At 49.5% G+C, this 12,065-nt stretch overlaps 1 protein-coding gene across 2 annotated transcripts; it reads left to right on the top strand.

The window, feature by feature from the left end:
• The first annotated feature begins 90 nt into the window (after positions 1–90).
• Positions 91–10,951, top strand: si:ch211-152p11.4 (regulator of G-protein signaling 8). Of its 2 annotated transcripts, none has more exons than XM_068599093.1 (6): positions 91–370; positions 3,834–4,385; positions 4,765–4,814; positions 4,972–5,105; positions 7,669–7,835; positions 10,101–10,951. In XM_068599093.1, the coding sequence occupies exons 2-6, from the start codon at positions 3,918–3,920 to the stop codon at positions 10,269–10,271; spliced, it is 990 nt and encodes a 329-aa protein (XP_068455194.1). In that variant the 5' UTR covers positions 91–370; positions 3,834–3,917; the 3' UTR covers positions 10,272–10,951. The 2 variants fall into 2 exon arrangements, with proteins under 2 accessions (XP_068455194.1, XP_068455195.1); XM_068599094.1 differs by having other exon boundaries at positions 3,913–4,385.
• Positions 10,952–12,065: the final 1,114 nt, after the last annotated feature.

The following is a 12,065-nucleotide window of genomic DNA, read 5'->3' on the forward strand; positions in this document are numbered from 1 at the left end:
GGGCTTCTCGCGAAGAGGTGAGCGGTCTCCTCCTCGCGGGGCGGGGCGGCGCGCGAGGAGGAGACCGCTCACCTCCCGAGAGAGCTGGAAACTTCACGACTCCGTCCTGAAGCCTCGGTTCACCGCGAGGCTTGTGTGGTCGGACACGGTCCGGGTCGAGGGGACAAAGTCCGGGTTTAGAGGACACAGAGGTCCGGGTCTAGGGGACACAGAGGTCCGGGTGGTTCACTGAGCTCCAACACGTCGGACTTCGCAATCTTTGGGAATCTGAACTCTGCATTCCTGGATCACGATCCTCCGGGTCATGTTGCTCATGAGAGCTGGAGGAATCGAACTCGCGGCCATGGAGTGCTAGCTGCTGGACGAAGAGGTAAACCGACGTGCTGCTGGCTCTCCGGAAGTCTTCCTGCGTGCTGGCCCGTGTGGGCCGCCGGGCTGAAACCAATGTCAGGGCATTAAAACATGACCGGGCGGCGGCAGCTGGACCACTTCCTGATTGCCACAAAGTCAAATGATTATTTGTTGAGTCAAATTGGAAAATGATGGGACTAAATCATATCAAACGTTGATTTCGACATGATCTAATCTTCTTTATAGTACTTTTTCTCTGTATCCTATTGTAGACTTTTATTTAAGAACACTGGCTCCGCCCACTGTAGAAACACAACTAGGGAGGAGGAGCTACAAGAGTGGTTATACCATCATATCTATCCGCATATCTATCCTACATATTTATCAGCATATTTATCCTACATATATATCAGCAGATCTATCATACATATCTATCATACGTATCTATCATACATATCTATCATACGTATCTATCGTACATATCTATCGTACGTATCTATCGTACGTATCTATCGTACGTATCTATCATACGCATCTATCGTACATATCTATCGTACGTATCTATCGTACGTATCTATCATACATATCTATCATACATATCTATCATACATATCTATCATACGTATCTGTCGTACATATCTATCGTACGTATCTATCATACGTATCTATCATACGTATCTATCATACGTATCTATCATACATATCTATCGTACATATCTATCGTACATATCTATCATACTACATATTTGTTGTTTGTGTGTATGTGAGAGTGCCCATGGCTCAGTGGGAGAGCGAGGCGTCCTTCACTCAGAGGATCAGTAGTTTGATCCTGGATCAGCTAGTCCATATGTCTTTGGGCAAGACACTTTTTGGGTTACTCCTGGTTGGCAGTTGGAAACCTCACATGGTAGCTCCTTCTGGTAGTGTGAATGTGAGTTAGTCCTGATGGACAGGTGGTACCTTCATGTAGCTCCTCCATCAGTGTGAATGTTAGTCCTGATGGACAGGTGGTACCTTCATGTAGCTCCTCCATCAGTGTGAATGTTAGTCCTGATGGACAGGTGGTACCTTCATGTAGCTCCTCCATCAGTGTGAATGTTAGTCCTGATGGACAGGTGGTACCTTCATGTAGCTCCTCCATCAGTGTGAATGTTAGTCCTGATGGACAGGTGGTACCCTCATGTAGCTCCTCCATCAGGGTGAATGTTAGTCCTGATGGACAGGTGGTACCTTCATGTAGCTCCTCCATCAGTGTGAATGTTAGTCCTGATGGACAGGTGGTGCCTTCATGTAGCTCCTCCATCAGTGTGAATGTTAGTCCTGATGGACAGGTGGTACCTTCATGTAGCTCCTCCATCAGTGTGAATGTTAGTCCTGATGGACAGGTGGTACCTTCATGTAGCTCCTCCATCAGTGTGAATGTTAGTCCTGATGGACAGGTGGTACCTTCATGTAGCTCCATCAGTGTGAATGTTAGTCCTGATGGACAGGTGGTACCTTCATGTAGCTACTCCATCAGTGTGAATGTTAGTCCTGATGGACAGGTGGTACCCTCATGTAGCTCCTCCATCAGGGTGAATGTTAGTCCGGATGGACAGGTGGTACCTTCATGTAGCTCCTCCATCAGTGTGAATGTTAGTCCTGATGGACAGGTGGTACCTTCATGTAGCTCCTCCATCAGGGTGAATGTTAGTCCTGATGGACAGGTGGTACCTTCATGTAGCTCCTCCATCAGTGTGAATGTTAGTCCTGATGGACAGGTGGTACCTTCATTTAAAGTAGGACATTTTTAGGGGAAAAAACTGAAATCCAAGGGCATTGAAAAATAAATTGGCGGCACTTTTTGAAACTCAAATAACATTTAATATTTCTTAAAAATAATAAAAATACTTATTTAGGCTTACAGTCTCTGAGCAATCGTCAACATCCGTGACCAGTTCCATTGACGGCCATACCAGCCCAAGCCATAGCACGGCCTCCACCATGTTAACCTCACGCCACCTGCCACACTCCACCCGCCACACTCTACCTACCTCACTCCACCTGCCTCACTCTACCTGCCACACTCCACCCGCCACACTCTACCTACCTCACTCCACCTGCCTCACTCTACCTGCCACACTCCACCCGCCACACTCTACCTACCTCACTCCACCCGCCACACTCCACCTGCCTCACTCCACCTGCCTCACTCTACCCGCCTCACTCTACCTGCCACACTCCACCCGCCACACTCTACCTACCTCACTCCACCCGCCACACTCCACCTGCCTCACTCCACCTGCCTCACTCCACCTGCCTCACTCCACCCGCCACACTCCACCTGCCTCACTCCACCTACCTCACTCCACCTGCCTCACTCTACCTACCTCACTCCACCTGCCACACTCCACCTGCCTCACTCCACCTGCCTCACTCTACCTGCCACACTCCACCCGCCACACTCTACCTGCCTCACTCCACCCGCCACACTCTACCTGCCTCACTCCACCTGCCTCACTCTACCTACCTCACTCCACCCGCCACACTCCACCTGCCTCACTCCACCCGCCACACTCCACCCGCCACACTCTACCTACCTCACTCCACCCGCCACACTCCACCCGCCACACTCCACCTGCCACACTCCACCTGCCTCACTCTACCTGCCACACTCCACCCGCCACACTCTACCTACCTCACTCCACCCGCCACACTCCACCTGCCTCACTCCACCTGCCTCACTCTACCTGCCACACTCCACCCGCCACACTCTACCTGCCACACTCTACCTGCCTCACTCCACCCGCCACACTCCACCCGCCACACTCTACCCGCCTCACTCCACCCGCCACACTCCACCTGCCTCACTCCACCTGCCACACTCCACCCGCCACACTCTACCTACCTCACTCCACCTGCCTCACTCTACCTACCTCACTCCACCTGCCTCACTCCACCCGCCACACTCTACCTACCTCACTCCACCTGCCTCACTCTACCTACCTCACTCCACCTGCCTCACTCCACCCGCCACACTCTACCTACCTCACTCCACCTGCCACACTCTACCTACCTCACTCCACCTGCCTCACTCTACCTACCTCACTCCACCTGCCTCACTCCACCCGCCACACTCTACCTACCTCACTCTACCTGCCACACTCCACCTGCCTCACTCCACCTGCCACACTCCACCCGCCACACTCTACCTACCTCACTCCACCTGCCTCACTCTACCTACCTCACTCCACCTGCCTCACTCCAGAACTTTGACTTTGCTTGACTATAACATTAAATTACTCTTATTCACATTTCAAGTCAAAGTTTTTAAATAGTAAGCCAAGATTATGTAACATTTGGACTAAGCCAAAATGTCATTTTGACAGCTCGCATACTATTTTGATTTATTTTGAAGTGTATTTGAATGAATTTGACTGTCCGTAGAAAGAGTTTCTACTTCAGTGAAAATTCTTTCTTTGATCCTCTGCTTCACTCAACAGTCTGGACTTCATCTCAACCCTTCCTCCTCCTCTCTGCCCGTCCTGGTCTTCCTGCCCTATTCCATCACTTCTTATACAGATAGCATGCGCAGATTCAGCTCAGAGGGATCCCTCCTGGATCTGGACTTCCTCCCATGGAAGAGGGTGGCACTGAAGACCTCAGATCATGGGAAGGACCGAGAGTCCGACACGTACACGTCTCACACAGGAGAGGATAAGATGGACGGGAGCTCGACCCTCCCGACCCCCATCGTCCAGGAGCCCGGAGCCGGGGAGGCGGGAAGGAGGGGGCTGATGAAGGACCGGAGCTTCAGCGCAGAGAACCTGAGCGGGCTGGAGAAACTGGACCAGAACCACCTGGGAGTGTGTGTCATCAGTGGAAGCTGCAGGGCCTACAGCGACAGCCAGCTGGCCCCGGAGGGCACGCAGATCACGGATCTGCAGCCCTCCTTTTCTTCTTCCTCGTCCGGCCCCTTCAAACTCCAGCACAGGCACCACCATAAACCCAGACTGTCTGCTGCTAAGCAGCACCTCAAGAGTCTGTTTGGGCAGGTGGGTCTCACAGCAGGACAGCATGCAGGTTCTCCATCATGTGTTTCTGCCTGCTGCAGGATCCATTGCTCTATGCTGAAGACACGCCAGCAGCCTTTGTGTTAATATGAAGTATGGATTGTAGATTTAGAATAACTCAACAGTTGATCTTAACATCTTTTTACAAACATAATGTCTGACAAGTGCCACAGATCAATGGTACAGCTGCTGAGCACTCTGCATGGAGAGCTTGAGCAGTGAGTTGTAACAGCTGATCCTGCTTTGATCAGAACACTTTGCAGTCGTCTGTATATTCATGTCTTAATCTTAGCGTAGTTTAGAGATTAAAACCCTTTAAAGCTGCTCCAGTGAGACTCTCTTCACTTGTTCTTTGTTTCAGAGTCCTCACTCCTCAAACTCCAACCTGTCCGCCACAGAACACAGAGACAGGTGAGCATCATGTCCCCACCGGGTCATTGTTGTCCTGATAGATGCAGCTCACGTCTTAATATGCCTTTAATGTACTGCTCTTACACGAACCCCGAGTCAGTGTTGCTACATGCTCATGAGGGCAGTGATATGACCCCTGACCTCTGGTGCTCCACAGTGCCACAGAGAGGAGGTCTCGCCTGCTCTTCATGCGTCAGTGGAGTCAGGTGGGCCACAGCAAGAAGAGCAAGATCAGTCAGGAGGAGCTGGAGACGTGGGCCGAGTCCCTACACGCCCTGCTGCTCAGCCAAAGTAAGTCCTGAGACTGGAGCAGCCCACGCTGATGACCTGGAAATGTTCATCAGCAACTTGATCACTTTCCCTTTGAATGGTAAACTAACCTACATTTTGATGAACCTATCTAGTCTAGACTATTTAAAGAGCTGTACACGTCATGTCACCACACACACACACTCTGCTAGCTGCCGTGTGTGAGGGAAAATGTGTGCTGTAAGTGGTAATGGACCTGTAATTGTACAGTGCTTTTCTGGTCTTCCGACCACTCATAGCGCTTTAACACTCCATGACATCATTCACCCATTCACACCTGATGGGAGGAGCCACCATGCAGGAGCCACATCAGGATTATCAACCATTCATACTCCGTAGGCGCAGCAGGGAGCAATTCAGGGTTAAGTTTCTTGCTCAAGGACACATCAAAATGGACTAGCGGCGCTGGGGATCGAACCACCGATCCTATGATTGAAAGACGACCTGCTCACCACCACTGAGCCCCAGTCGCCCTGTGTCAGCCTCCTCTCAGCTGGTAGTGTTTGGTGTCCATTTGGGGTTCAGTCTCTTGCTCAAAGTCTTCCAGGTGCAGACTGAGGAGCCGGTCCCGGCCTTAGAGAGGGCTGGGGCTCTACCGCTGGGTTGGGTTAGGGTTAGGGTTGGGGTTGGGGTACCCGGCCTCTACCACTGGGCCCAAATGACCTCTGATCCCAGGTGGGGCCTGGTGATAGCTGATGTGAATGGCAGTTATGAAAATGAAGATACTTCCCCAGCTTAAGGATTACTTCTCAGTGCTGCCTGTCACATCAGCAGGTACATGCTGGTTTACATGTCCTGAGGTTAGTAGTTCATCCTGAAGCTCTCTCTCTCTCTCTCTCTCTTTCTCTCTCTCTCTCTCTCTCCCTCTCCCTCTCCCTCTCCCTCTCCCTCCCTCTCTCTCTCTCCAGTCACCTGAGGCAGCAGGTATGTGTTCTGACTGGAGTGATGATGTCACCGTGGAGCCATAATTACGTACAACCGATCTGCTGCTCCACATTGTTGATGACAGTACAGTGTTGGGCAGGCCCTAAAATCAACATCTATGATTTGTTCACATCACACCCCTTTTACCGTTTCCTTTCTTCTTCTTGAACACAAAGACAGACTCTTCCAAATTGATGCCGCAGTTGTTGGCTGAAAACCTGTTTGCATGTTTTCAGAGGAGTTGGGCCTCCACTACTGATGAAGCCTTCTGCAGGAAACGGGTTCCTCGTGGTCGTATGTGCGTAGCAGTTTGTAGGCGGCGGGGTCTGGTCGTGCACCGAGGTGCACACATTCATAGGTTATGGGCGCATGGCGCACGGCTGAGGGCACCACTGAGGAGCACGTCAACAGGGACTCCAATCAGCACCTGCAACAGGCACACCTGGAGGATGGGAGGAGTCACAGCTGTGACATGTTCTTATATGTTTAATGATATGTTTTTATCTCCACACATGCAACACAACATGACCCTATTCAAACCGACGTGACCTGCATGTGGACCTCAGGGCTGCCGCCACTGTGTCCGTGCGGCTTGTAGGAGTCATGCTGCGTTCACGCCAGACGCAGCATGACTCAGCACGGTGTCCCCGCTCGCTACAGCGGGAACCCCCACCGATGGGAGGAGCGGCTCGTAGCCCGACTTCACCCACCAAACAGGAAGCAGAACGCGTTGCATCGCAGCTTGTTGTCCGCTCTGTACGGGTGTGAGTCCATGTGCAGGTGTCGCTTTGTGGAGATAAACCTGACCTGCTCACAACAAACCAACAGCTGCACGAAGGGCACGCGTTTGATGCCAAATGGGGTTCATTTCCTGTTGTCCTGCTGCAATTTGATTGGCTATTTGGTAAGAAGTGTTGAACGCAGTAGGCAGAAGTCTGACTCTTCTATAGAGGAAAGAAACTGGTCACAGGAACCTTGTAAAGTAACATGATGCGCACCAAAGACTTTTGATCTCAACGTACTTTATCTGGTTAGATAAAAGTTAAATGCAAAAATAAGAAAAGAAAAACAAACATGTGAGGCTGAAGCATCAAAGTGTGCTGAAGTGTTTTATTGTTCATACACTGAACTAACAATCAGTAATGTTGCTGTAAAGATGACTTCATAATGCACGTGTAGTATGTTTTCATCTGAACACACACATGCACGACCGCACACACACACACACACACACACACGACCGCACGCACACGCACACACACACACACACACACACACACACACACACACACACACACAGCCTGAGGACATACCTCAGCTCCCTGTGGGCCTCGGCCTCCTTATCTCTGTGTGTGTGTGTGTGTGTGTGTGTGCGTGTGCGTGTGTGTGCGTGTGCGTGTGCGTGCGCGTGCGTGTGTGTGTGTGTGTGTGTGCGTGCGTGCGTGTGCGCGTGCATGTGTGTGTGTGCGTGTGTGTGTGTGTGTGTGTGTGCGTGTGCGTGCGCGTGCGTGTGTGTGTGTGTGTGTGCGTGCGTGTGCGCGTGCATGTGTGTGTGTGTGTGCGTGCGTGCGTGTGCGCGTGCATGTGCATGTGTGTGTGTGTGTGGTAACACTCCTCTCAGCTGGCGTGGCCGTGTTCGGAGCGTTCCTGCGCTCTGAGTTCAGCGAGGAGAACCTGCAGTTCTACGAGGCGTGTGAGCAGTACAGACACTCGTCCAACAACTTCAGCCTCCACCGGAGAGCCAAGGACATCTGTGCCACCTACATCCAGCCAGGGGCTCCCCGCGAGGTACCCGCCCCTTCCTGTTCCTTCAGCTGCTCTGCACCAATCCTATCGCACGTCCAGACACGCCTTCCTGCTCTGCATTGTGTGTGTGTGCTTCTTGTGTGTGTGGGCGTTTAATTTCACAGCATGAAGTCAAGAACAACGTCAATGTTCCTAAAGACCAGCGTCTTCAACGGGGACTTTACTAGTTCTAATGAGATATTCTAAGATCCAGACATTTTGAATATATTTTCTCCCTTCTTTGAAAAAATAAATAAATATGAACATGCTTGAACAGCAACAGGTGCAGGACACAAAGTGCTGTTTAGCAGGGACCACGCCCACTATTTTACAGTATTTACGGAGTGACTACCCTCCAGTTCAAACTCTAGAAGTACTAAAAGTTTGCACTATTAGCTGTAAGATGCTGGCCATGTTGAGAGCCATTTAGAGGCAATCGCAATGAAGCCAATCCTGGATTTAGCTCATTTAATAACATAAAACCGAGACTTTGTAAAGGGTTTTATGTCAAAGTGGTTAGAAATAGCTCCGCAGATCGGTCCACATCCCGCGTGACCTCCTGCATGCCCGTAATACTGGGATTGTGCTGTATCTGCTCCGAGGCTGCCCTCAAGGAGTCCAGACACCGGTGGTGCTTCTCTGAATATGTTTCAACAACTTCTTCCTTCCTTCCTACTGAGTTCAGCCAGCTAGTTTTCTGGTAGACAGAAGTCACAATGAGTAAGTGACAGCAACTCCAGAGACACTTTTTCCCTCCAGCCTGTGATGTGGACTATACGGCACTCATTGAAGGCCTAGGTCTGAAACCCACAGCCCACCACTGGTGAGGAGTGAATGTTGTCCCCTGTGTTGTGCAGCAGCTGTGCAGCAGCGGCGCTGCATGTGTCCAGATGTTGGATTTAAACACAGACAGAGAATTTCTAATTTCTTTCTCCAATGTCTCCATGTTTGTTTTGACCTCTGCTGACCTCACCACAAAACACAGCACCATCTATCTGACAAAGCAATTGATTGTATTATTCAAGGAACAAAACGTTTAGATCTGATATTTTAAAAGGTCTGTGTATCGATACAATATCGCCACGCAAAATATGGTGATACTATACTGTATCAATTTCCCCCCACCCCGAGTGTTCATCAGGAGTAACTAACATTCATACATGCAAGTCGCTTTGGATAAAAGCATCAGCTAAATGAAATGTAATCAGGATCCGATGGGAGGAGCCAAGCTGCCACCTGTCCATCAGACTATCTAACATTCACACCCGTAGACACAGCTACTGGAGCAGTCTGGGGTTTAGTGCCCATCAACATGGACGAGCGGACGAGGGACCAAACACCTCCGGCTCCTCCATCAGGGTGAATGTTAGTCCTGATGGACAGGTGGTGCCTTCATGTAGCTCCTCCATCAGTGTGAATGTTAGTCCTGATGGACAGGTGGTACCTACATGTAGCTCCATCAGTGTGAATGTTAGTCCTGATGGACAGGTGGTGCCTTCATGTAGCTCCTCCATCAGGGTGAAGGTTAGTCCTGATGGACAGGTGGTGCCTTCATGTAGCTCCTCCATCAGTGTGAATGTTAGTCCTGATGGACAGGTGGTGCCTTCATGTAGCTCCTCCATCAGTGTGAATGTTAGTCCTGATGGACAGGTGGTACCTTCATGTAGCTCCTCCATCAGTGTGAATGTTAGTCCTGATGGACAGGTGGTACCTTCATGTAGCTCCTCCATCAGTGTGAATGTTAGTCCTGATGGACAGGTGGTACCTTCATGTAGCTCCTCCATCAGTGTGAATGTTAGTCCTGATGGACAGGTGGTACCTTCATGTAGCTCCTCCATCAGTGTGTGAATGGGTGATTGATGACATGTCGTGTTAAAGAGCTTTGAGTGGTCAGAAGACTGTTCAGTTACCATGGTCTGCATTAGTGGATACACAGGATACAGGTCAGGACCCTCTGAGGTGGGGAATGTACTGCTTTAGCAATTCTTAGCATTAGCATTCAATGTTGCGTTCCTTTGCATAAGGTTAACAGCCCATGGCTGCCTTTGTGGTTGAGTCTATGATTTTTGAATAGTCCTGTTGCTTTCAGTAATAATACCACTGTAACAACTAAAGTACACATGGTACATCACTAAAAGGAAGCATTGAAAGGTCATGACCACAAGCAGTTGGTCAGATAGGTTGGAAACAAGCCAACCGTTTAGTAGAAAGAAAGGATTGTCTGGAAGTGAAGGTGCAACTCTGTGCCCTCTGTGCCGCCCTGTGCAGGTGAACCTGGACAGTAAGACCCGGGACCTGACCCTCCAGCTGCTGCAGGCGCCCTCTCACGCCTCACTGTCCCACGCACAGAGGCGCATCTTCTCGCTCCTGGACACAGACTGCTATCCCCGCTTTCTCCAGTCCGACGTCTACCAGTCCTTACTGCGAGACGCCGACTAGCCCCCACGAGGACTCAGGAGGAGGGATAGAGGCTTCAGAGGGACCTTCAGGTGTCTTCATGTTCTGCTGTGTAGGTTGTGACAGAGCAAGCATGCTGATGGACATCGGACGCTGTGTGTAGAAACCTAAGTCAGGTAGTCAAGTGTATTCTTTCTTTTGGACAGTGAGATGTCCTCTGCTCCCAGTCTTTATGCTATGCTAAGCCAAGCTAACCAAACCAAACCATGATTCCACTTATGTACTCACCACACAGACATAAGATTGATGGATTAAAAAGATACAAAAAAATGTAATTTCCCAAAATGTTAATTCCTTTGGTTTGGCTTCTTGTTGGCTCTGAGGCGGTGCACACATGAAGCATCAATGAGGCTGTTTGTCCCCTCATCGTCATCAGTAAACATGCGAGCAGCTGATGTTCCCATGGAGTCCCCTCTGCTGATGGAAAAGGTCAAAGTACTGCGTGTGGTACTTAAATGGACACGATGAGAAACCTGGGACGCGTCGCCGGCTCTAAACACTCCTCTGTGTCAACAAAGAACACGTGGCCTCTGGAAAGCATCTCCACGGCTGCTGGTCCTCCAAAACACCAACAGCCTCATTTAATGACCGAGAACATTGGAAAGAAACAGAATAGCGTACACGTTTGTCAGCTTTGAGAGTTTAAAAGATCAATAAATAAAATCCTGTTTGTGTGGCTGATGTGTGTGATTGTAGAGAGATGGAGCTCCATGCAGAGGTTGCTGGGATACTGAGTGACAGGACGGGCCAGAGCAAACATTACCACAGCACCGCAGGGTGCCAGAGTCCACGTGACACTCCTCTCATCAGACATGTTCTGCAGCTGGACAAAAGGCTGTAGCCAGCTCGTACCAGAGGAGGGAGTTCACTCTGCTGCCGTCACATGACCTGTGGAAGCTAGAAAGTGGACCTTGAGTCTCAAGAATGTTGTTCTGGTCTCAGGTATCAAGTCCATGTGCTCATACATGAGGTGATCTACATGTGATCAGAACCTCATACAGGTGAACACCACTTTTGCAATAGTGCATCATGGTAGGAGAATTAAATGTGACTCCTAAATATTAGATCTTTATCTCCTAAAGCTGTATTAGTAAATGAATTAATTTCAGACAATCATATTGATTTGTGCTGTCTCACTGAAACCTGGCTGAGATGATGAATGTGTTAGTCTCAATGAATCTACTCCTCCAAGTCATACTAATATTCAGATTCCTCGAGGCACTGGCTGGGAGGTGGAGTAGCTGCCATCTTTGACTCGGGGCTGTTAATGGGTCCTAAACCTAGATTAAATGGGTCCTAAACCTAGATTAAATTACAATTCATTTGAAATCCTTGTTCTTCGTCTCTCACATCCAACCTGGAAAACACTGCAGTCGATTCTGTTTGTTGTAGTGTAGCGGGCGTCAGGTCCGTAGTCTGAATTTATATCTGAATTCTCTGAGTTCTCATCAAGTTTAGTCCTTAAGGCTGATAAGGTTATTATTGTAGTTGATTTTAATATTCATGTGGATGTTGGTAATGATAGCCTGAGTGTTGCATTTATCTCATTATTGGATTCAATTGGCTTCAGTCAGAGAGCACAGGAGCCGACTCACTGCTTTAACCACAAGCTCCACCTTGTTCTTACGTATGGTATTGACAGAACATTTAGTAGTGTCTCCACAGACCCCTCTGTTATCAGACCATTGCCTTATAATTTATACGTTTTTAAAGAGTTTTTACACTAGATGTTTAACTGACAGTGCTGTTACTAGACTTAAGGAAGTGATTCCTTCT

The sequence above is a fragment of the Clinocottus analis genome, unplaced genomic scaffold (genome assembly GCF_023055335.1).
Source record: "Clinocottus analis isolate CAN_PGR_092001 unplaced genomic scaffold, fCliAna1.0.p SCAF_43, whole genome shotgun sequence".
Classification (NCBI taxonomy): Eukaryota; Metazoa; Chordata; class Actinopteri; order Perciformes; family Cottidae; genus Clinocottus; species Clinocottus analis.